Source organism: Anolis carolinensis, unplaced genomic scaffold (genome assembly GCF_035594765.1).
Source record: "Anolis carolinensis isolate JA03-04 unplaced genomic scaffold, rAnoCar3.1.pri scaffold_11, whole genome shotgun sequence".
Taxonomy (NCBI): Eukaryota; Metazoa; Chordata; class Lepidosauria; order Squamata; family Dactyloidae; genus Anolis; species Anolis carolinensis.
This window is the reverse complement of record NW_026943822.1, coordinates 25,423,143-25,448,709: the sequence shown is the minus strand read 5'-3', so window position 1 is coordinate 25,448,709 and position 25,567 is coordinate 25,423,143. Positions and strand designations below refer to the sequence as shown.

Below are 25,567 nucleotides of genomic sequence, written 5' to 3'. Positions count from 1 at the left end.
TGCCTGTACTCTCATTACAACCACATCTTAAGTGTGACAGATTCCAGGAGGGGTGACTACTGCAATTATTGTTCGTTCTATCATACTTCCATATCACACCCCTTGGGGAGACATGTGAAGACTCCAAAATGAAACTGGTTGTACATTCGCAACAGCGGACAAGGACAAGGGACGCAAACACAAACTGGACCCTCAAAATAAGCATAAGTACTAACTCACAGTTGCTCCGTATCTCAAGTATGATAGCACCACCAAGAAGTCACTGGTAAGTGGTCAATTACATGTTTTGTTTATCAAAAGCCCCAGGTTGAATTTCTAATTTATTGAATTAAATGCAGCAGGGATAATAATTATCCTTTTCTGTCTGAGATCATGGAAGGCCATAGCAAGGCAGAATACTGTGTTAGAGGGGCCAGTAATATATGGCAACTTCCTTTCTTTCTGTGGGCTAATATCAGCTATACCACCAGGAATAAATTAACCTAGTAGTCGCTCTAAATAAGATTTGTTGTCAACTGCCAGTAATGTTATACTGCTTTGCACAGATGGCGAACAGTTTGGTTGCTATGCAATAATAATAATGATGATGATAATAATAATAATAATAATAATAATAATAATAATATCCCACTATCTTCCCAAAGGGGACTTAAAGCGGCTTGATATAAAAGCATTGGTATCCAATTAAAAATATGCGAACATTAAAACAGAATTAAACACGAACAGCATTAAAAATTCAGTTAAACTCCATCAAACGATAAAAACAGATTTTAGCCATCAAGAATAAAAACAGATTTAAAGCAATCACTTCATTCTGCAGGTATTGGGTACAAAAGTAATGTAAAAAGACATCAAAAGTGAAGCTATAATTTAGCTGATGCAGTTTATTTCAAAATGACTTACTTTTACAGTTTAGCATACCTGAAGAGGGCCACAAAAATAACTATGTGTTTTCTATAAGGGTTTTGGTGTATCAATTTATGCACAAAATCCATCAGGAAGTTTTTCTTGCATGAGTCTTTGAAATTAAGATGGCTTTCATATGGTGCCTTCCTAGTGGATTCTGTCCAGATTTGTTAAAGCAGAACACAGAAGGAGAGCTACAAAATATAGTGTAAAATAAAGTACTGTACACGTTTTAGTTTAGGAAATAAAAATTAAATCGCAAGAGATTTTCTGTTGATTGTCAACACAATAGGCTTCCGGCTTCCTTTTTTTTCCAGAAATGCTATTGATGGATTTTTTTGGCTGTTTTCAGAAACAGCAGAAGGGCTCAGTAGGCTCCAGACATCACAGACTGCTGCATCATTTTACTTGCCTTGAGACCATAAAAGGTGCTTGCTAAATATGTCGAATTTAACATATTTTTTTAGAAACTTAAAAACAATATGATACTCCAAACAAATTACTGTGCTTCATATGTGCTCTATAAAAACATACAACCTTAAAAAATATGATGCTAGAGCGGTCCATAAAAAAGATCTAATTTAAAATATGTACATTCTATACTGTACATTTTTCCTCTACTTACATTGATTAAATAATATTGCTTGAACATAGTGACTTGCTCTTTTCATCTGTAGCAGACAAATTCAGTTGAACTCTGCTTAGAAGCAGAACACTTCACCTCTTTAGATCAGAACTTAACAACTCTATTTCTGCTGAGAAGTATCACCTTCACACAGTACTAGGTCCCTCCAGGGTTACAGGCACCTGTGGTATTTCTACATGGTTTGGAAGAGCAAGTTCTTCATAATTTAGGATGTTTATTTCTGAAATATCTAAGTCTTAAAATGGCACATTCTGGAAGGCTACATAAAATCCGTTAATATTCCTGCAGTCATTGGATTTTTCCACAGTTAAGGCACAGCATGTGTGTGTAGCTGGCTTCCTTTTTAGCTTTTGATGTCATCGTCCTTTAAGAACTTAAATCCAGAAGGTGCTTCATAGAGGCTCTCCCCATCAGTGCTGAAATCATCGTCTTCGTCATCAAGATCACTCAGCATTTTACTAGAGGTCTTTTTTCGTCTGTCAAAGCAAAACAAACAGTATAACAATCAGCATTTTCTGCCGCAGAAAAGGTCTGCAAATAGGATTGCCAGTAAAAGTTGATGTTTCAGTAATTATGTATCAGAATCTTAGAAGTTGTTGCTTGTTACCTGGTTGCATGGCTAGCAGCACTTCCTCTTCTACACAGCCATAAAAGGTATAGAGACCATCTCTAGTTTGCGGTCGTGTCACCCTTTACCTGCGTACTGTTTGGACCATGTCACACTCCTATGCTTGTAAAGCCATGCAAATAACCGATTTGAAGAGATAGAACTGGCTAGTAAGAAGCTACAAGGCTCCAGAATGGGCAGTGGAGTTCTTAGGATCGCATACCTATCTGCAAGCATCCTTTGCCCCCATGACTGAGCAAAAAAGGGTATAGAATGATACCACCGTCCTGCCTGTTTCTCAACATAAAACAGAACATGATATTGGTGTAGTGGTTTGCTGGATGAGGACACCAGGATTCAGATCTCTGCTCAGCCCCTGGGTGACCTTGGGTCAGTCTCACTCCACCTCAGAGAAAAGACAGAGCTCCTGAAGAAACCTTGTCAAGAAAACCCTGCAATAGGTTCACCTTAATGTTGGAAACATCTTGAAGGCACACAACAAGAAGACAACAACAGGAAATACTGAGAGCATCCTGAAAGCTATATTTGAAGTCTGGAACCCAACAAGCTTGGTAAGGTCCCAAGGCAAAAATCACAGAGTAGAAAAAAAGGGGAAATCAGGCCCTCTGTATCCTAAGCAAGGAGCCGCAGCAGCAAGATAAACCTACAACTCTTGATCTTGGAGAAGTTGGACCATGGCACTGAAGCCACTGTGTCTTCTGAGGTTCCTCCTTTCCCACCTGAGTTCCTGTTTGATGGCACTCAGCTGCCCTTGCAGTTGGTCATTCAAGTCAACTTGCTCTTCCAGATCCCTCTGAAGTTTCTTTTTGGAGCTTTCAAGTCTGTCTATTTCTTCTTCTGCTTCCTCCACTTGCCGTTTCATTGCTTTCAAGCGCAAACTCAGCTATGGAATATAACAAGTCAATTAGAATTTGGGAAAAGAATACAGCTCATTAAACTTTAGCTACCCATGATGGAGAATTAAGAAATATCTCTCCCGATGCAGGAGCAAAATGCCATCACAAAGAGAGGGCATCTGAAGGCAGTTTAAACATTGAATAAGAGGTTTTGATTCTAGGAGGCTTAGGGATCACAAAAATGCTGGGGGTGTTGCAGTCTATAGACTGGAGAGACTCAACATTATGAAAAATTAGAAGAAGGGAAGCCATTTCATGGTGGGTAATTTATGAAATGGTTTAAGGAGATTGTCAACTATCCTAAGAGTTGTGTCTGAGCTGAAGAGAAGTCTATGAATGCCAAGGAAGGAAAGAGACGTATTCCCACTCTACCTGGTCCTTTTGGTCTGTCAGGGAGAGATGCTCATCATCGACCTGCATCATGAGCTCTTTGACTTTCCTTTCAAGCCGACGGTTGCCAAGCTGGAGATTCGCACGATCTCTGGCAAGAAAAGGAAAAGTTACTTCCAGAAATTAACGCAAATAGCATTAGGTATCTTCTTATATTTTCTTGGATCTGACCTCTAGCACACCACCCACATACTTCCCATTAGATGCCATACAGCACATGATGTATGGACATGATGCTCTACAGCCTATGCTGCCTTTGGATATGGTAGTTATTATTATTAGAGGCTGAAAATTGATCTTTTAAAGTAGCTGGAAGCCTTCCATAGATGCCAACATCTCTGAGTTTATTTACCTCTCTTCATTCTCTAGTCGCTCCTCCAGCTCCACAATCCTGGCTTCCATCTGAACAAGAAGCCCTTCTTTGCTGGACCTGTAAGAGCCCTCAAGGTGCAGAATCCGACTTTTCAAGTCTTTGTTCTGGAATAAGAATTGGTAGAGTGTAGTCACTAAATCTGTAGTCCATAAACACACACACACACACACACACACACACACACACACATATAAATCCTCTTTGAAGCCGGCATGTAAAATTGATGTTGATGTACAATTCAAGCAGTAAGATCCTCTGGCCATTGAAGAACAGATGATGAATAGTATTTATATTTGCAACTAAGGAGTTTAAAGTTATTTGCAATAGTAAAAGCACTCAGAATCAATTGAAACAGCCACTTTCTTCCTTAAATGAACAGAACCAAAGACAGTCCAGCCAAAAGGAGGTTCCAAGTATGTTGATTACAACATGGTCTAACGAAAAGTATGTGAATGAGGCCGAGTTTGCCATCTATTTGGGTCAGCAGATACACCTTTGATACAAACTCAAAATGCCACTTCATGTGAATTGACCACTAGGTGTCACTCTACACTTCAAACAGGAAGTTTAAAAAACTTAAATAACCATTATTCTTGCATAATTTTCCACACTGTTTGGCAGAGCTGTTGATCATCCCTGCTTTGTAAAGTCCCCTGCTCTTTAATTCTGACTGCATGGTGCTAGACTGAAGATACCAAGTGGCAAATGGGAGACATACTCTGCTCACACTCAGAACCATTTTTCTTTAATATTCATATATCCCAGCCTGTAGTCCTGATGTCTTAGCAATCCCCAGGATACACCTGTATGCAAACCAAACTCCACTCCATACCTGTCTGTCTAGAGAAATTTTGTCACACTCAAGATCTTGCCGTGAAGTCCTTTCTTGAAGTAGTTCACTTCTCATTTGCTCAATCTGGAATTGACGGAGTGAGAAAAAAAAAGGTTGGATTATTTAACATGTATATAATGCAGACATTACCAGTATCAGGTGTAGCATTGGGAAAAAATGCATAATACTTTTGTTATCTTCTAAATCAGGAGTCCAGCACAGTACATACTTAGGGCAAAATGCCCCAGATATGTGTGCACATGTGCTTGTGCACACACCTGCATACACTTAACATGAACTTTCCAAATCCCTGCTAAAGTCTGTCTGATGGAAGGTCTTATCTCTGGAGTGTTCACCACGTTATGCCTGCTTTTTCCAGACCTGAGTTATTGGGGCCATCTAGAAATCTCTGCTACAGTGTAACTGCTTCAGGGGCTCCAGACAAAATAGATTTTGAATGGGGAAAAATTAATGAGCAACTAATTAAAAAATTAATATCTTAGCTGGAGAAGGTTTGTGGGATGCCTTGGCTGTACCTGGTCACTGCGCACACTGAGCTATTGTGTTGTGCTCAAAGGCTGTAAAACGTGGGCAGCCATCAGTATGTGTCATATTCAGGACGGGAGCAGGACAGTGAATGGGGCCGCACAGCCGAGGCGGATGCTGCCGAAAGAGGCACCGAAGCAGAAGGGACAACACACAGTTTTATAGGGCAGCGCATAGACCGTATCTATTTAATATTTATGCAAGACATGTGATTTGTAAAGTAGCATTAGACACGGGCGAGGGGAAAGAACATCAACAATTTAAAATATACAGATGACACCGTATTACTTGCAAAAAAAGAGCATACACTTGGAATGGCCGTGGGGGAAAGTCAAGGAAGAAAGTCCAGAAGTGAGTCCTGTATAGACTATTAACATAATTTTAAAAATTACATGAAAATAAGGACATCAAAATAAAAATTGATTTTACTTTGGATCACAACAAAGATTGTAGTCAAGAAACCAGAAGTCTGCGATTTGGACTGTCAACTATGATGGAACAAGAAAAGATCTGAAAAGATTTCATTAAATCATTGGGTCATAGTATTCCCAGTATGGATAGATGGATGTGAAAGCCACAGAGAGGAAATCTATTCATTTGAAATTTGGTGTTGGAAGATCAGCAAAAAAGATAAATGAATTGTTCTTAGAGCAAATCAAGCCTGAACTTTCATTAGAAATTAAGATGATTAAACGGAAGCTTTCATGCTTTGGAGATATCACAAGGCATTCGAAAATAAAATAATGCCTGTTAAATGGAAGACGGCAGGAAAAGAGAAAGATGGTGTTAGGGAACGCCAAGTGTGGCCTGTTTAGGAATGAGAAGCAGCTGCAGAGTTAGTTGTCAAGGAAAAAGTAATTTGATTTCTTGTAATAACTTGAAGATGGCTGCGGCCGCTGCCTTTCTTTTCCCAGTAGGCGCACGTGTGGCTCAATTCCGAAGAAAGGAAAAATAAAGGCTCACCTCTTCCTGTTCCCTGAAACCAGCTGACTCAGCAAAACTGCTCAATAAAGGAAGCTAATGGAAATGTCAGTGCATCGCTGGCTGAATAGCAGCCTGCACTTCCCATATTTTCATCTGTTTGTTCCACACACCTGCGCCAAACAAGGAGCAGATGTGTGCCGTCCGCAGGGATTGCTTTGCCCACAGAAATGAATGACACTGCCTACATAACTTCATCCTTTGCTCATTTACTCTGCCGTTGCCATGGAAGCAGACTTCTCTCACAGTGACAAGAAGCTGCTCGCAAGTCCATTAATTTGTCCTCCGCCTGCTTTCTTTTTCTTCGGCGGTTGCAGGCCAAAGCAAGAGAAGAATGGTGGCTACTTAAAGAATTCTGTCTGGGAGACCCTGTGGTCAAAATTGATATTGGACTTTGAGAAGGGAACATGTTGTTGAAGACATGCTGAACAAAGTTCCCTCAAATCAGGAGACAATAAAGTGTGGGCCATGGTCTACATGCAGTCCCCAAAAGTCCCCCCAGGGAAAATATTGTTTCCAAATTCAAAACTTCAAAAGCAGGAATTGAATACGATGCGATATCCATTTCACTTTCTCTTGGACCTCAAAGTATTGTGAAAGGGGAGAGAGAATGGGACTTTCCCTAAAACATGCTGTACACGAGAGATTTCCCTTTTGCTGAAATTGCCTTTGCTGATTCACACCCCTTTTTTAGGATAATAAACTGGGGATAACGACATGTAGCTCCATCTGTGCTAGAAAACCTTTACCTGTGTGATGCTGTCAACCCCACACAGAACCCCGCTGCTGGTTAGATGCACAAAAGCTCAGGGCACAAGGGGAGGGAGGCTGTCTGGTCAGTTGGCACCCTGAATCACCAGTGTTTACCAAAACAAAGCCACGATTCTTCCTTGCCTTATTATAAATGCTTATCAGACCCTGAAATAGTCTCCTGGGAATCCATCCACACTTTGCCACCCTCATGTGGACTTAGAACAAGGCAACCTTTGTAGCCCATGTACTCAGTCGGGTTCCAGAAGCCTTGGTACAAACACCTATTTCGCCCCAATCCAACTCCTCACCAAGTGCAATAAGCGGGTTAGGCCGTTGTGGTCTACATTTGCTTTAAAAGCTTCAAATGAATTTGGCTGCAGGGCCTGTAAAGGCAGCAAAAGCTTCCTCCGGTCAAGTCTTCTAGTCTTTAGATGAGCTTCAACTCCAAAATCATTTACTCTGAACCTCAGTGCAGCCTCAGATGTTTGTGAACTCTTCAGAATGCTTGCGGAGGCATATGAGCACCAGCATACAGATGGACAGTCAGGCTTGCAAACATTTCATTATGTTATGTTACTCCTCTCAGACAGAGGCCATAGCAATGGTATTTGTCACCTTTTTAACGTAAGAGCAGACCACATGCTAGATAGACCTGCCAACAAGCTTATAACTAATGCAACACCTGCTGAAATTCCCTCTTCTGCCCAACCAGGAACAATCTCCAGATTTCACTTTGGCAGCCCTAGTCAACACATAAGCAAGTCACATATTTCAGTGGAGTAACAAAAGGATTTTGGGCATAGCGTGGGACTCCCCACAAAATTCTTTAACTGATTATTGGACGAAACTGTGCAACAGGCACAAGTCTGTTACAAACCAGAATAGGAAATAACAGAAATACACAGCTGCTGAAAATAAATCTTTCAGGTAAACACATTAGCCACTAGCCAAATTTGGCCCACAAAATTTCATATAGGTAGTGAGATACCTGCTCTCTGCACCGAGTTATCTTTTCAGACAAGATATCCGAATTATTCCGTTCCTCTTCAAGCTCAAGTTCCAGTTGTGATACTTTGTCCTAAAAGGGATGAGGCAACATTAGCTCAGTTGAAGAGGCCCCTCCGAGCAGAGCCACCAAGCAGCATCCATGACATGTGACACTTCAGCCAGTGAAGTGGATACTTCAGGATACAAAAGGCCTCTGGCTACAAGATCACTGGATTGAAGGAGAGCACAAATAGGGAGACAACTAGATCAAAGATTGAGAAAGACAGGTTTTTGGTTTTTTGCATTACACCTCCTCTAATCCTGCAGCAATCATGGGCAGGGGCCATGCTATTTGGGTGATTTGGGGAAATGCCCAAAAAAGCAGTGTTTCTCAAGCTCTATAATAGATAGAGGGGAGCTGGAGGAGCGTCTGTGGCATGGAAAGGGCCGAAGAGGCAGCTGAGGATAGAGGTGGGCATTGTGAGGGTCCCTCCATTGCGCTAAACTTCTTAACTGCACGAGAGCATGGCTCACCTCCCCTCCAACTCCTCCCAGTCCAGTTCACACTCTACCTCCATTATCTTGGCTTGTCTTGCCCTATCTTCTTTCAGGTGGTTTTTTGCTTCCAGTTCATATTCCAGGGCTTTGACGGTCTGTTCCAGGAGCTGGGTTTTGGTAATGGCCTCATCTTGGGCTCTCTGGTGATCCCGTAATTCCTCCTCCATAAAACGCACCTGAAACAAAGGGAAACGTCAATTCAAAGCATTTGTTTTTCCCCCAAAAAGTTTGTAATAATATTTATTTTTCTTTGTGGTCTCTGTCTGGGTTCATCTGTAAGGACAAAACATAAGAAGAAAACCACATCTCTCATCTATTTGTGCTGATGGTCCTAAGTACTTGCTTCCACCCACAAGATGGCAGCACATCAACAGCTGTTCACATGTGGCAGCAGCATCCTTAGAAAATTATGACTTTTGAAGTTTAACAGGTCTTCAGGTAATACTTCTTCAACCTGAAACTGTAAGCCAAGCTCTCCTAGCTGGCTAGAATGTGTTTATGTGATCAGTAGGGACCATGACCCCTTAACCTCTCCCCAGTCTTTGCAGAACCCTCCAAGGGAGTGTGCAACAATGGAGGAGGGGCGCACCTTGCTGAACTGGAGGCTCCTGACCCACTGGTTTCTTCATGGCGGAAGGCTTTGTTGACTGAATGTGCTTATTTACATGCAACATTTGCTAATAAGCAGTTTCCTAAGCTAAACTGGCTCATGTTATTTTACATCTCTGCTTATACTATTGATGAGTTCTTAATTTTATGCATCATTTCATTCTTCGGCTTTACTCAGTTCTGATTCCTCTCTCTTGACTATTAGAGGCCATAACAGAGCCCTTATCTATAAGGACTTTGACAGACTAAGGCAAGCATCTTTGGCATTTCCTTTCTAACCACTGCACATGAAGATAGGAAGATTTCTGGTGGCGAGCATCCACCTTTAATGCTTACTACTCTTGTTATTTAATAGCTTTTAGAAATATCATGACTTCTGGAATGCTTCTGGAACATAGCCATACAGCCCAGAAAACTCACAGCAACCCAATATAATTACTGTAAATGAACAAAATAAAAGCTATTGCAGCCCCAGATTATTCTTTCAAGGAGAAATATTAACAAATGCACTGGCCTGGGAACCATTATACCTCCTCTTGCAATTTGAGAGTTGCCAGATGCGCCTTTTCTAGCTCCAGGTTTTTGTCTTTCAGCTGCCTCTGCGTCTCAGCAAGTTCCCGTCGATTTTTCTCTTTGTAGTCATCTAGCTGGTTCTGGAGCTCCAGGCTTGACGCCCGCGAAACCTCTATAATTTCTGCCATCTAGCAAAAAAGAAAACAGGTTCATGAGGTGGAGTACGCAAGATCTTGTCAAGGAAGTTGCGTCTCCAAACATTTTGGGCAAGAGACAGATCATAGAATCATAGAATCATAGAATAGTAGAGTTGGAAGAGACCACATGGGTCATCCAGTCCAACCCCCTGCTAAGAAGCAGGAAATCGCATTCAAAGCACCCCCGACAGATGGCCATCCAGCCTCTGCTTAAAAGCCTCCAAAGAAGGAGCCTCTACCACGGCCCCGGGGAGAGAATTCCACTGTCGAACAGCTCTCACAGATGTCCAAGGCACAAACTGCCAAGACGTTTTCCTCTCAACTTGTGTTGCTCACAGGAGTGGAGGGTGACAAAATGAAGTTACTGGCTCCCAAATATAAAAGTTGTCCCAAAAAATGAAATCTTCCTTCAGCCCCAAAATTTCTAGCACTGCAGAGAGTGAGGCTGGGTTTTTCTGAATAATTTGCTGTGCTCACTGGGGATGATGGAGGTTGTCACCCAAAGCACAGAAAGCAACAGGTAAGGAAAATTTCCCTTAATAGCTCTGTTCTCTGTCAGATTGGGGGCAAAATGCTGCAGGATGAACACATGTTTAATCTGCCCTGCTATTTTTAATGCTGGCTTTGATGTGACCCTTTGATTGTGTGTGTGTGTGTGGCAACCCGCCCTGAGCTGCTGGATTAAAAGCAACAACAAACATTTTGTTCTTAAGTCTTGCTGGAGATAAATCACAAGGCTTTTCTGGTTGGAATTGCTTTCAGGCCCCAGACGAAGGAGGCAAGGCTTTTTCGTGGATAAGAGATTCTTCCTGCCACTTTCCCCCAGAGACAGAGACATTCCTGTCCCAACGCTAAAAGCTTCCATTGATTTTCCCTGGCTCACAAATGATCACTGCAAAGTTCACATTTCACTTTCATTTGCACCTCTTTCTTTATTTCTTTCTCTTTGGCTATCTTTTGTACAGCTCAGCCTTTCTTTGCTTCCTTCCCGCATACACTTGATATTTAATCTCCCTCCCGTCTTACCTCCTTGTGTAACTTCTCAATGGTCTTGTCCAGTTGCCACCGCTCATTCTCCAGTTCACTCTTCATCCTCTTTAACTGATCCTTCTGGTTAGCTTCATCTTTCAGCCTGTCAATTAACTGTTGCTGCTCCTGGCTCAGCTGGCTGAAGTTCTTCTGCAGGTGTGAAAAGAAAACCCACTCTGTGCAACATGAACAACAGCTGGGATTGTTTTGATCCACCACCAAACATCCTCCCAAACAAAAAGAGCAAAAGGGTTGTTGTATGTCTTTCGGGCTGTGTGGCCATGTTCCAGAAGCATTCTCTCCTGACGTTTCGCCCACATCTATGGCAGGCATCCTCAGAGGTTGTGAGGTATGGAAAAGAGCAAAAAGTCACAAATCTTGCAGTAGTAGTCTTGCTGTTTGTAAGAAAAGGGAACATAGAAGTTAAGCTTATAAGGAAGAGACCTGGTCTTAAAAAAACCCTTTCTCAGGGGAACAGAAGCATTTCACAGGTCAAACCATTTATAAATAAATTCATTAGTTGGTATAGATTGCCTGCATTAGGATTCCTGTGCTGTTTCCAGAGCTGTGGGATTGCACTGTACAATCAAATCTAAATGGTATGTGCAAAGAATCAATGGTACATCAACAATATTTTATGTAAATGTGTGTTTATTTCTGGCATGTACCTGGTCCATCTAGGTGAGGGGTATATGTTAGAAGAAAGAATAGTTGAAGCTAAACACTGGAGGTAAAGCCCAGTCAGAAAACTTTTCTGGAGAGCTAAAAATTCATAATTGAAATGGGAGTTAAGAGAAAAGGATTAAAAGCTATATATTTGTATCTGAACTGAGCTCTCAAGACCTGCAGTTTCATTAAGGAAAAGGACCAAGACAGCATTTCAAGACCCAGGAGTCAGCCTGGCATTAAAAGCTGCCAGAGTGTTCTTTCTTGCCTTTGCTGTCAGGGAAAACACTGCCATCGTGCCCCAAGACACTTCCGCCGACCCACAGATCCAACTTTCACAGGCCATTGATCTTTACTGTTTGTTTACACATCCTTGAAAAACAAGTGACCAGAGGGAAATGCATGCTGGGCAGGAAGCATGTTCTGTGTACGATGGTAAAATCCCATGGAGAGCCTGCAGCCTCAACCGGATAAAGCAGCAACACGAAGAGCCCAGCAGGTCTTAGTGATGTACATCTAATCACACGGTGTTCGAAAACAGAATCAGATGGGTGACACAATAGTTCCTGGGGGACACACAGCTAGACTTAAATGTGACAAATCAAATCTATCCCAAGAAAGATGCGCATTCACACAAAAGGACAGAGAGCAATAAGAAAGATGGAATTGCACCTATTGCAAGAGGATCAGAGTGGTGCCAATGGAAGGCTATCCAGAGGAGGCAGATTTTGAAAAAAGGGCACAGTCTCTTTACCTGCGCATCTGCCAGCTGAGCTTCCAAAGAGGCATTCGTTGATTCAAGCGCCTGCACCTTGTCTTCTGACTGCACCAAGGCCGCTTCCAATTCTTGCTGCTTTTTCTGCCATGAGAGACTTGATTATATCAGGAGGAACCTAGGCAGCAACACCCCCATTTTGCCCCCTCCCAAAGGTCCCACCTTCAGAGCTCTCCTGCCCAGTTGGAGCTCCTGCAGCTCAAAGCCTCTAATGCCCTCATGGTCATTTGCAGGAGGGGTGAGCAAAGTACAGCCTATGGCCCACATGTAGCCCTCAGGCATAAAAAAAAGAAAATGATGTTGATCTAAAATGCCTCCAAATGTACTGTATGAGCTGTAGTGGTATTTCCATGTGTTTGAAGCAGTCCTGGATCAGTTGGGTTTCCAAATGAAATTTGTTCTTGCTCCGGAATGTCCCAAAATGACCTGTAAAAGGGTTCTGGAAAGCCCCCAAACATGATCCCCGTTTCACAAAGTGTGTTGGGGGCAACCTTCTGCCAAAGAGCAACCTATCCATTTATGAAAAATGTAAAAGCAAAAATTAGAAATGCTTGGCCTGTCATGCTTCAAATCAGAGCATTTGAAATGCTTTTTGGTTTTAGTTCTTGTGGATGTCACTGCCCAGAATTGTTGGGGTCATAATCAACAAGAGGAACTTTTTCAAACATGTTGCAGCTCAGGCCCCACCAGAGGTGTTTTGGCCACAAAATCCCCTTGCTGTGAATGAGCCCAGAACCTCACCTCATAAGTGTCCATCCTCTCTTCCATTTTGCTTCTTTCTCCTCTCAAATGGTCAAGCTCTTTCTGGAGTTCTTTTTCTTGAATCTCCAGCTTCGTGAGGATCTCCTTCAGATGCTGGTTCTCCTCCGTTATCTCCGTCACATGGTCTTCCACACACTTTTCAGCCATGGCCTTTTCATTCAGCAGGGCATCTACTTTCTAAGAATACAGCGCATGAAGTTTCTCAGAAGAATACAATGCAAAGACGGCAGTATTTTGAGCAAAAAAGAAGGCTCAATTGATTGGCTGCTTTCCTAATCCAATATTAGATATTGTAAATGTAAAATATTGTACATTTTAGAATATTAACCCATCCACACACAATCCCAGTCTATATTTTGTATTATTTTAAATCTGTTTTTAATTGCTTGTTTTATTCTTTTATATTGTTGTATATTGGCATCGAATTGTGCCAGTTTTGTAAGCTGCCCTGAGTCCCTTCAGGTGAGAAGGGCGGGATAGAAATGATGGAAATAAATATATAAATAAATATAATCCCAAAGTATTATTAACTGGAACTCAAATGGAGGGACACATTGCAATGTGGTTCTTGACCCCATGAAGCTATGAGGCTGAAGGGACTGCACTGCCCACTACAAACATCATAAGTCCTCTAGAAATGACAGTTTTCACATTTGAGCAAACTGAGGCACCCTGGATATCTGAGAGGAAAGATATTGACTGTGCAGGAGTGGAGGGGTCATGTCTTTCTCTGCGGATTCCTGTCTGGATGGGTGTTAAGAGGGTGCGGTGTTAGCAGATGGCTGTGAAGTGCGCATAAGCCTTAAATTCAGTTTTGATTATAGTGTTTAAGTATCTCCTTGGTAAGTACATTAAAGGCAAGAGAAGATATTTGTGAGTATCAACAGTAAGTGCCACAGAGCAGAAATGCAATTTAAGGCAATTAAATTAGATGCTTCCATTGTCTTTGAGCTGAGAGGTAACTTTGAAGGCACAAACGTATGCTCACTTACAAACACATGCAGTTCTTCATTTTGATGCTGCAATGGACAAAGAAGGCTACTTCTTTGAAAAAGGAGCATCAGGAGCATGGAATTGTCCTGCTAATATCAAGATTCCAAGAACCTGGTAACCTGTTTACTGGAAACATTCAGGAGGCCTTGGGAAACTTAAGAATTTAAACTTATCTGCACTTTTAATGACACTTCATAAATTTAATTAAGGATTATACCTTTTGAATTCTTGGCCACAATAGAGAGAGAAATGTGATGCAAGCCCTACTCCACTGACCGGGTCTGTCCCCATGCTCTTTGGTTCCTGTCCCAGCCTCCCAGGACCGCCTCCATCATTAGAACCAGGTCAAAACCGGCACCTTAAGGTGCCTCTTTTCTTTTCACACTTCCACTCATGCAACTCATGCATTGCATTTATTCCACCCTGGTATCCTGGATTTAATACCTTTATTTTCCATTGTAAATCATCTTGAGTCATTGATAAGAATGAGATAGCATGGTAGCTGGAAAGACAAGATCCGTTTATCTCTGCTGTTTACAGTTGTCACGCAGGTTTGTTTCAAGTTTTCCTACTTTTGCAGAGCAGAGAGTATTGCTCATTTGCAAGCACATCTCAAATCTGCTGCCTTTCCTGGGTCCTCCTGCTTCTGCTCATTCACTAGAAGAGACCCAGGAGGCTCAGTGTCTCTCTTCATTTACTCATTTAGCTGCCAGTTAAATCTTGCTCCTAGGGACTGTCTTAGTGGCACCTCCACATAAGACTAGGATTCCCTCTCAGAGGGAGCATCGTTCCTGTTTGAAGCATGAATTTGGGGAAGGATCAGCACAGGACCAGAAATTAATGAAGTTTTGGAGGAGGTGTTCGTATCGCAAGGGCCAGATTCCCTGGATCACTTGCTACCATGATGTTGGCACACCAGGAAGTGCTTGTGATAGAAGTGGCATTTGAGACTCATCATCTACATTGCATCGCACTCTCTGTAGAGGGTTTGAAACTGAATGGATCAAAACAGCTTAAGGGAGCAGGGAGATTGTTTTCCCCATCCAAAGATTTCTGAACAAAATGGAATGCCTTGGATGGGAAAACAGCTTTGGGCCTGCATTTCCAGCTCCCATCAGCATCTGTCCCCTCATGCCAATTAATCTGAATTCACCTCCCCTTCCAGAGCATATCTCGAAGAGGCTGCCAGAAAAAGGAACAGAAGAGGGGTTGGTCTTTTAAAAAGGACCGTGCTTGAAAACATGTTCCAAGCATTCTCTTCCCTGCTCTCTCTCTCTCTCCCCCTCCCCATTTAGAATCACGAGGCTGGGGGGGGGGGGCTGTGTGACCGGCACTTAACCACCAACGGCCACAGGTCCCCAGTGACCTTGGCACCCGTACAAAGGTTACATTTTCACTCAAATGAGCTGCCCTTTAACAAGTTCTGCTGTGCATTAGAGCACAAAATCTTTCTTTCCAACTACCCAGGGAGAGAGATTTCTTCCGCTGCCTCCATCTCACCGTCCTTGGACTCCTTAAGAAAACTGCTCTGGATACAAAGGTGACAGTTGGGAGAAAGAAGGTTTGAAACTCAAAAATGAGTTTCCCATGCTTATGTATATGTATTTATGCATAAATATTTTTGAAGCTGGAAACATCACACTATACCAGCCCCTGGTGGCTCCCTGCATCAGATACTGCTTGTGTAGGTTTCAAACACTGAAGTCCATACAGATGGCCCGATATCCCTATCCACCACATACTTCAAAAAACGTCAGCATAAAAAGCAAAGAAGCAAAAAGATGGGATGAAAATAGATCAAAGCAGAGTCTTCAGAAGCAGGAGAGAAGAATGCTGGCAAAATATGGTTGTGAAGTGAGTGCATCCTTAGATACAACACAAGGAACTATGTTCTCCTTGCCCAGCAGTGACTGAGATGCTACAGCAGCATTTCCTGCCTTGTACACCTGGATCTCCTTGAAGGCAAAGAGCACAATTCTAGCCTATTCGCGATCTTTTATCACACATTCACAGAGTTTCACAGTCTTTTTTGCGCCTGCACACCTGGATACAGCACTGCTTAACCAGGTCTCTGATGCCTCATGTTCAGATCCTACAGAAGCAACCTGAAGATGTTTTATATATCTAGACACAATGTGTGTGTTGAGCTAATGTCAACGGATGTGTGTGTTGAACTAATGTATATCTCGCTCATCATCTGCGAGTCCTGTCAACAGAGAACAAAAGCCACAGAACTGGCTGAGTGAGATTCCTACATACTAAGTCCCTTGTTCACTTATCCAGACACACTTAGGATATGTCAAGAACCCAGGAAAGCCTTAAAAGGAGCTTCAAGTTTTCATTGATCTGCTTGACCTTGAATTTAAGCTATTTATTTCTCAGGCCAGAAGGAATGAGCCTGTATGGCCTGGTTCTTTCATCCAATGGGATGTGATCACCTTTCAGAAAAGACCCAGCAAGTACAATGTTGTTGGGGTTGGCTGAAAAGAGAGAGAAACAGAGAACCCCTAGTATTTTTCAGTTCCTTCTAGCTTCCTAGATTCCACCCGCACTGTTAGTGGCATCCTACCAAGAACCACATAGCAGTAGTCTTGGAAGCATCCCGAGAAAATGCAGCTAGTGCACTGGAGATGCTGCGTGTGAGAGGTGGGAAGCCCCAAGTTCAAAGGCTGGCTCAGCTGCACACTCATAAAGTCATCTTTGCCAAGCACAACTCATGGATGTGTGCAAAGATAGGCACAATGGTGAGCCTACCACAGACTCAAAGCAGGGCTGGGAAATAGAACTTTTGATATATAACTGCATTATGAATCTCCTGCAAAGGTCTGTCTGCATGTACCTCCCCATCTGGAACAACAAAGGCAAGGGTCATGGCACCCTGGATTGTCCCAATGTAGCCACCTAGCTCTGGACTGGGTTTGCATCAGAAAGGTGTCCAGTTACAGGAACCGATCAAAACACTTTATGCTGACGACTCCCCAGTCATTCTCTAGTGCCAGTTCTTCACTCCCGGTTTCCAGGAGGCCTCCTTTCAGTGTCTTGGCAGCAGTACCACGCTTCATGGTTCTGTGCCCTAGTTCTCCAAGGCATAACTCAGACTTCGCTGCAGCATTATAAAGTGGCTCAGTGTTACAGCGGGCATTGCGGTGCAGGGCAGCTGTTGAAATGGCACAGCTAAGCACCACCTGCAGCACTAACAATCCCCTCTTATCAGCAGCCAAGTCCAAAACAAACCTTTAATTTCCACACAGATGGGGACTCTTTGGCTGGGGCCAGAGTTGCCCAGCGACTTATTCCTCCTGACCTTGCTGGTGAATTTACCAAACAGCCTTAATGCAGAGTGTAGAATAAGCTGGTTATCTTAACTGGATATAAGAGCCTAGTTGTCTGGACAACTGACACAAAAACACTGGCTAGGGAGGAGCAACACAAGAGAAGGAGGAGGGTTTTAGGGTAAAGACAGCAGGACTACCAATGTTGTTAAATGCAAATGGAAAAGAAAACCAGGTTCGGAGAGTATTTTTGTTAACTTTTAAATATGCAAAAGTCTATCGCAAACAAACAACAGTGGCAAGTCAACAACAATATGTTTGAGTACTCCAAATAAGAGATTATTATAATTCTGAAGGATAGCTAGCCATTTTTCTCTATCAATGATTTAGTTATAACTCGATGTCTTTATATTTTCTCCATCCCAGGTGGATTCTGATGCATTAAGCATCTGCAAAACGGACATGAATTTGGCCTTTGGGTTCTGAAATCCTGTGAAAAACATGGTTTCTTCATTGCCTGTGAGTGGATTATTGTATACTTAGCCTAATTATCAAAAAGCAAACTAATGACAGACAGTAGGGGCTGGATTAACCCATTTTACGTTGGACTGTTTATCACGTCGTATTAGGGTTTAGCTGAAAGTCTGGTCACTGGAGCTACATAGTTTGAAGGCTTCTGATCTAAATGCTCAAAGCATCTCAAGTTTACTCAGAAGTAAAGGCCATTAATCTCAGGTTGTAGGATTTCTGTTAGGAAATCTTGCCACGCAAATTCTTAGCCACAAATTCCTTGTGCCACACTCTGTTTGCTTGGTTCTCCAACATGGCCAAGGTCATCCGAATCAAGTAGAATATTAACTTGCATTCCAAACAAAGACAGAGGTTTCACTCACTGGCAGCATGGATTCCCTTCCTGCAGAGCCTCCACATGGGAATGTATTTGGCCGATGACCTGAAAGCCAGAAAGTTCTATAGAATGGGTAGAAATTTCTCCGCGTATGACATTAGACAGAAGTCCATGATACCTTACAGAATTATACCTTGGCTGATGTTAAATAGACTACCTGCCACACAGTGCACAACCCTTTCCCTCCTGTCATCGGCCACTGTCATCGGACAGTGGTTCCAGATCTGGTCAACTGGAAAGAGTGAAATCCCTTGCCCCAACTTCCACCACACTTTGTAGCAGGAGAGAAGCTGATTATATGAAGATTTCAGTTTGTCGAGACTGGAAATGGAAAGCAAGGGGAGAATGCCATCAAGCAGATTCATAGACTGTTGAGATCAAGAGCCAGAAGGAAAACAACACAGGGGCCACAATCAAGAAAAAAAGGCTTCAGAAACACAAGAGCACACAGAAGGACCCTCCTTCTCGAGAGGAAATCAGCTTGTGTTCCTTTATCCAAAAAAGGTGAATTTAGTCATTTCAGGGTCTGGGGGCACCAAAGCAACATCTGCAACCAGAAGATTGGAGGATCATCACATTTCTTGGCTACAGAGGCCCAAAGGTTACTGACTCCAGACCTGGCAGCTGTTTTTGGAGATGAGCCATGGACAACTGGTTTTACAGTAACCAGGAAGCTCTTGAGTGGGCCAAGAAGACACAATCCCCTCCCAGTCTTTGGTGCTGCTGCTGAGGAATCCAGGCCCAGGCAACACTTTTCCAGACAGCATGAGTCTTGGACTGTTGATATGCATCACCTCATCCCCAGACAACAAAATCCAGCCTCTTTTTTCTCCCTTTCAGACTTGTGTTGCTTCTACACAAACTCTATCTTCATTTCCTGTCCTTTGTAATTGCAGCTCCGTGATTGAAACACAGTCAATTACCAGGGAATGCCAGTGAAAGATAGCTCACAGGGGCTGAATGTGAGCCCTCTCTGTGATTACTGAGTCATAAATAAACTGTTTTGCAAGCACTCTCCATTCCTCTTGAGGAGCATGCTTATTTCTCTCTCCCTCTCCCCTCCCCACTTTGCCTGCCACCACCAACTATTTTAATTCTGAACAGGCTGCTCAGCAGGAAGGAAAAACAGGGTTCAGCATTAAGAAAGGAGGAGGAAGGTGTTAGGGAGGAGAACCCTACACTCGGGCAAAGGCCTGCCAGGAAAATACTCTCAGTATGTTGCCAGAGGCAAATAAAACGCCTAGAGTTTGCCATGCACACTAACCTCTGTGGCTTCCTCCAGGTCTTTCCTCAATTTCTGGAGCTCCTGGTCATGTTGTTCCTTGAGCTGGTCCATCTCTCGGTCATGAGTGGACACTTCTTCCTTCAGGGCTCCTTTCAAGGCGGTCAGTTCACGCTCTCGCTTCCTCAGAACTTCCTCCTGCTGCTCTTTGGCCATCAGGATGGCCTGAAGATCCTGCTTCAGCTGCATCAGTTCCTAAAGATTTTTTTAAAAAGGAAAACAGCGGAAAATCCATCTGATGCACCTTTAAAGAATTACAGTAGTAAAACCAAGAGGTAGCTCACAGTTTCAAAGTTCTCAAGACTGCATCGAACATCAGAGACTCCCTCCTTGGATTACAATCCCCAGAATCTCAGTTAAACATAAAAATGATAGAAGGCACATGGAATTGAAGTTGTTCCAAAAAATTCGTTTGCATACTCTTGTCTCTGACCGTTCTTTCCAAGTCTCTCTCCCAGTATTTCTGGAACCTGGTCCCCTACAGTGCCACCATCATGGCTCACCTCGATAAGGAGCTCCCTCTCGCCATCGTCAGCATGCTTTGCACAATCGAGCTCATCGTGCATTTCAGAAAGCTGGTCCTGCAAGTCCCGGATTTCTGTTTGGTGCTGCTCCCTCTCCATTTTTACTTGGAAAAGCCTTGAAAGGTAGAAGAAAAACAGTATACTTTTAAAGGCATACTATTTCAGTCATTACCCAAGGGATTACCCAAGGAGGGAATTGCGACAAGAGCTTAGATCTGACTTCCTTGGACCACATCTCCCCAAATCCCCGAAGCAGCACAGTTCAGGTAGAAATCAATTGTGGTGTTACAGATAGAAAGAAGAGAGATGGTAGCAAAAGAAGCACCCAAAGACACTGAAGAAATGAAGAAATTTTAAAGTCTGGAGACTTGTTTTTGAGGCAAACAGGCTGAACATAAAGGGGACATTATAGTAGTATTTGTCTAGGCAAGAATTTCTTCGGCTCAATCCGTCTATACATCCTAGACTTTTGTATGTCACATGAGTAAATAGGCATGTTCTTCATCCTAGTCTTTGTAGACCTACAGGGACCATTTCTGTGGGAAAGAGTTCCACACTTGCGCCCAGGCGCAGACAGCGTGTCCGGGATGAAACTCACTCCTCCAGGTTCTGCCTCAGGTCCTTCTCGCTTTCCTCCAGCTGCCTTTGGAAGGTGTCCTTTTCCTCCATGATTTCCTCCAGCTGCTGCTGAAACTCTTGCAATTCCGCTTTTGCTGCATCTCGTTCATCACAGAGGTTTTGCTGATTCTAAACAAACAGGATATGGGGTTTGTCCAGAAAAAAAAACCAAGAATGGGGGGAAAGAAGAAAGTGGGCTCTCTTTGAAAACAAATCAGCATTTTGGAAACAAAGGAACAAGCACTCATGGACAGAAGGGCATTCTTGAGCCGTTGGGCCTTATTCCCAGAATGACTTCTCCTCTGAACTGGTACACAACTAGCTGAAGCTGCCCTGATTTCACCGTCCATTCAGCCTGAGTTGCTGATTCAGCTGCATTCCAAATGGTTCTTATTGTGCCTTCCAGTCAACACTGACATGGCAACTCTCTAGCTGGCAAGGAGATTTATTTGGCAAGTTTCTTCAGAGAAGGTTTGCCACTATGGCCGTCCATTGAAAAGCCATGCCTTGCCCAAGGTCACTCAGGAGTTTCAATGGATTTGAACTCTGTTGTCCCTAGTCAACACTCAAACCACTGCATCACACACTGGCTCTCTCAAGTCTGACTTAATGCTTTCTAAAACCATGGATTTATTGTTGACTCTCCATTCCTTGTAGCAAGCAAAGTCAGCCATGGTTCTCTACTACGAATCATTTTGATTGCTTTCAAACACCAGCGGAATAATTGGGGTTGGGGGAGCGCACACCAAATCCCCTACCCTGACTTCCAAATCCAGCTTCCTCCGCAGCTCAGACACCTCCTTCTCCAGCTCTTCCTTCCGTTCCACCAAGGCCTTAACTTCAGCCGAAGGATCAGAAGTCTGCAAGTAAAACAACTTTGGTTTGTTCTAAACATGTTAATATGCCTCTCTTTTTGTAAGCAGCAAAACACAGTTTGTTGAGAGCACATTCTAGCAGAAGGCACTCCTCTTATTGACTCTGGGCACAAGCCAACGCTTCATAATAAGGCCAGAGGCCTAAATGAGGGACTTGCTTATATGCCTCCGCAGGAAGCAGGGGAAGAAAGATGCTCTTCTCCTTTTGTATTTCGGGTTAATTCATAAATATTTTACCTGGGTGTTGCAAGCTGCTCTAGACTTCAGAGTCTGGATCTTCTCAAAGACCAAATTGACCTTCCTCTTTGTTGCATCATCATTTTCACCGCTTCTGAAACATGAACCAATGTCATCCATCAAGGCAAGACATGGAAGTGAAGACCATAGTCAAGAAATCAAAAGAAGACCAGAACTTAAATCATAGTTATGAAGAAACTAGATAAGATCCTCAAATATAATAAGGGCAGGCGATTAAATCCCCAAGTCAGAATCATTCATGCCATAATTTTTTTTGTATTTCTAAGTTTGATTGTGAAAGCTGTGCTGAAGAAAGTTGACAGGAAGAGGGAGAACCCATTTGAAATGTACTGGACAAGAGTTCTGCAGATAACACAGATTACTGAAAACACAAATGAATAGGTTTAAGAGCAAATTAAGTCTGGACTTTCCCTAGAAACCAAGATGGCTAAGTTGAGATTATTCTACTTTGGACATATTGTGACAGACTCATTCAAAAAGATAATAATGCTTGGTATGGAAGAAGGAAAGGAAGAAAATTGATCTACACATATAGAGATTCAGTGAAAGAAGAATATGCAAGACCTGAGCAGGGCAATGGATGACCACCCTCCCCCCACAAGTTCAGAGGGAAAGGGCACATTGAGGTTGACCTGATGGCAAGCAACAAGACTAACATTTTATCCTTGGTAGGAAACCATGCAAGGAGAAAGCTGATGGCTGCCTTAGGGGTCTGAAGTAGTCATATTTTCAGCTCCTGATACAATGCCATTCCCACAAGCCCATGCTAACACAAGCCCACTAACCCCTCCTTGAGATAGTTGTAGAGAATCTGCTTAGCAGTTTCCTCATTGGTTTGCTGAGCCAGTTCCTGTTGGCCTTTCAGCAAATCCGGTGTCACCTGGAAAACACAAAAGTGAGCATTAATCATGTGCCTGCCTTTCAAGGGAACTTCATTCCTATTACGAGAGTTGCATCTTTGGGTCTGCAAACATATCATACACCTGTAAAGTTACCTGAGCATTTGAAGCTGGGGTAAATGTTTTCAGAGAAATTTTCTGCGTTGCAATACGTTTTGGGATCAGGAGCGTAGAAGTCACCAGTTTGTTTTCACTTTTCTTCTTCTGGACTGGAAGTGTGGATGACTTAAAAACCAAGCTCTCCTCAGGTTTTTTATTAACGTCCTTATGATACTGCAAAGAATTAAAATGGCTGTTGGGGAAGTCCCTCGCGCCTGCTGCCGCTTGGAGTTTTCCCACTGAGCGAGGAGCAGCTTGTTCCCGAGGAGGGGCTGCCTTCTGCCCTGGAGACTGCGGTCCCTGAAGGCACACTTTTGCAGGCTGCTCTGTAATTTCGGGCGATGGATCCAATCCTTCTGAACCATCAGAATTCACTGTAAGGCCACAAGATAAAGCACTGTCAACACTCCTTGACCGCTTGCGGTCGTCTGGGTGGATCCTATTCCGCATTCCCAGGCGGCCTCTTCTGTGCGGACCAACTTTCCGGTCAAACTTTTCAATCAGCTGATCGACTGCAGGAATGGAACCAGTGTCAATATCACGACCGGTCCCGGGCAAAAATGGAATGTACCTTCTGTTTTCATGCCGGTTGACATTGTCAGCATAGATGGCATATTCCTGATCATCTAGAAAGAACTTATATAAGGAAGCAGCCGATGTTGGGGTCGTCGATGAAGAAGATGAGCGCCGTGAACCATTCAGGATGGATCCTGCTGAATCTTGTCTGCGGAAGGGAAGGAGGTCAGGCCTACATTTCTTGGCTTCTGGGAAGGTGGGCGGGCTTACAGCATAGGAAGATCCACCACCAGATGAAAAGGATTCCTGCATCCCATTAAGACCATCAACAACACTGGAGCATCCCTCTTCCTGCTGGCTCAGGTCTTCCCCTGGTGCCGGCTTGGTCAAATCCACTGTTTTTGGTTTCAGTTTTGCTAGTTCTGCAAACTGCAGGGGCGACCTGCAAGGCTTAGCATCTGTATTCTCCTCCTCTGCTAAAGATCCAGACGTACTGGATATGGATAACTGAAAGCCTTCCAGATTCAGGATATTTTTTTCAGGATCGTAGGGCTGGAGGAGCTCTGGGTGCCTTTGGAAATTCAAAAGACTGGAAGACTTGAGGAGCCCAGCTTTGAAATGCAAGTTACTGTTTTCTCCTTCATCCACACTGGTCCGCTTCAGCGTACCTTTAAAAATACCCGTCAGTGTATTCCCACACAAGTGTCTGTTTCCCCCAGTTTTCTGCTCAGGCTCAGGAGAACAACCAGAGTCCGCCACAGGCCTAGGATGGGCCTGCGATGCAACTTCCTGGCCATTTTCAGGCACGGAGTGGTTTTCAGACAGGCACCCTTCTGTATTGTTGAGCACAATGTAGGGATGGCCATCTATCCCTTGGACACGGATGCTGACTCCATAGGATCCAGCCTTTGCATTTGGCGTATTCTTTGCCTTTGAGCCTTCGTTATTCGCAAGCTTCAGGTGGATCCCGTTGTTATACTGCCGTTCCACCGGCTTAAAGTAGGACTCCATCTTTCACATGGGTTTATGCTCTGCAAGTCAGGAGACAGAGAAAGAGTCATTCATATTGTCATTGTGGCAACTCTTTGGAGTGGCTGTAATGGTTCTGCGGGGCCTTTCCATGACAAATTGGTAACTAAGCTGCAAAATCTAAAATGCTTCCCTTCTAGGCAGCAATTGACCACACAAACGGGAAAGAGAATGGCACAGCACACTTATGCAACCCACCAACCACAGGGCTGACCACTCCAGATCTTCAAGCCTTCCTTCTCAGTCCTTCCAAGACCCTCTGGCCATCAAAGTCAAGGTAAGCACTGAATCATCATAGGGCTTTTGCAGGGAGGGGGCAAGGAGGCACAAGTTTAGCTTCCTCTGGTGCCTGTGTGGGGTGGAAGGAGGACTTCCAGCCCAGTGTTGCACCCAAAGCCAGCGTTAACCACGAAACGTGTAGCAACCAGGCGTTCAGACCAGGGCAGTCATTGTCTCCATGGACAATGTACCTCTGTGGTGGCAAGAACAGCAGTGCCTCGCTTTTGGACAGATGACCAATGAGTAGCTTGGGGAACCAAGTTGCCAAAGGCAGCCATGCACCCCTTTTGTTAGGCTTCCGGCCTAACACTGCGGAGCCAGGGACATGAGCATCAATCCGGGAGATGGAGAGCTTTCTCTGAGCATAATACATAGCCATGCTTGGAGGGCCCCATGTTGAGTTGCCTTGATATGGGTCAGTGGTCCAGCTACACACAGATTAGTTAGGAACACAGGATGCTGCCTTGATAATGAACAAGAGCTCAGAATTGTCCACTTTGACCAGCAGTTCTTGGCTCTCAGTTTCAGGCACAATTCCCTACTGTCCCTATCTAGAGATCTCTGGTATCTTTCCCTCCCGGGGATCTCCCATCCAAGCATTAACCAGGCCAGAACCCACTTGGCTTCTGGAGTCAGCCAGTTGCATCTGTTCAGAGTGGCATGGTGCTCACCTAAAAAGTTAAAAGGGTAGTCTCCATACTGAAGCCACTGCATTATAATCAGTAGCAACATAGACATTTACATTAAACAGACATAGTGATTAATAAGAAATAAACTCATCTCTGTTCAGAAATACATTGTAATATCAAAATGGCATTGTTTTCAAAATGTAAAAGGCCAAAGAAGGGAATGGAAAATGCAGGTAGACAAGTGGGTTTCAGGAAACATTTACTCCTCCCAGGTTTTGTTTCCCGGCTTCACAGTGCTTCCATGCACTGCCCTGCTATGCTCAGCTTCCTTTTGTTTATC

General features: G+C 43.5%; 1 protein-coding gene and 1 long non-coding RNA gene across 9 annotated transcripts in view; one reads left to right on the top strand and one right to left on the bottom strand.

Moving 5' to 3' along the window:
* LOC100556609 (uncharacterized) overlaps positions 1-25,567 on the top strand; it is a 44,362-nt gene that overhangs the window by 7,435 nt on the left and 11,360 nt on the right. For 3 of the 5 annotated variants that reach the window (XR_010000949.1, XR_010000947.1, XR_010000946.1), the window contains exons 1-2: positions 10,954-11,095; positions 11,214-24,596. This is a non-coding gene — a long non-coding RNA (uncharacterized LOC100556609). Of the gene's footprint in view, positions 1-10,953; positions 11,096-11,213; positions 24,597-25,567 lie in introns of those variants that run through there. The other 2 variants (XR_010000948.1, XR_507551.3) reach the window with 2 other exon arrangements.
* cgnl1 (cingulin like 1) lies at positions 870-24,301 on the bottom strand. Of its 4 annotated transcripts, none has more exons than XM_062963410.1 (18): positions 22,772-24,301; positions 22,562-22,656; positions 21,756-21,849; positions 21,402-21,503; positions 20,624-20,772; positions 20,005-20,140; positions 19,484-19,696; positions 13,027-13,224; positions 12,265-12,369; positions 10,842-10,994; positions 9,636-9,806; positions 8,511-8,672; positions 7,940-8,029; positions 4,672-4,755; positions 3,819-3,943; positions 3,449-3,557; positions 2,828-3,063; positions 870-2,028 (listed from the first exon to the last, which is right to left on the bottom strand). In XM_062963410.1, the coding sequence occupies exons 1-18, from the start codon at positions 24,299-24,301 to the stop codon at positions 1,896-1,898; spliced, it is 3,885 nt and encodes a 1,294-aa protein (XP_062819480.1). In that variant the 3' UTR covers positions 870-1,895. The 4 variants fall into 4 exon arrangements, with proteins under 4 accessions (XP_062819480.1, XP_003228135.2, XP_062819481.1 ...); XM_003228087.3 differs by having other exon boundaries at positions 2,900-3,063; XM_062963411.1 differs by having other exon boundaries at positions 21,756-21,846.

Coding starts and splice junctions, on each gene's coding strand:
- cgnl1 (XM_062963410.1), bottom strand. CDS start 24,301: ATGGAGTCCTACTTTAAGCCGGTGGAACGGCAGTATAACAACGGGATC. Junction 21,850..22,561: donor TACAACTATCTCAAGGAGGG/GTTAGTGGGCTT, acceptor TTCATGTTTCAG/AAGCGGTGAAAATGATGATG. Junction 20,141..20,623: donor CTGAGGCAGAACCTGGAGGA/GTGAGTTTCATC, acceptor CTACCTTTCAAG/GCTTTTCCAAGTAAAAATGG.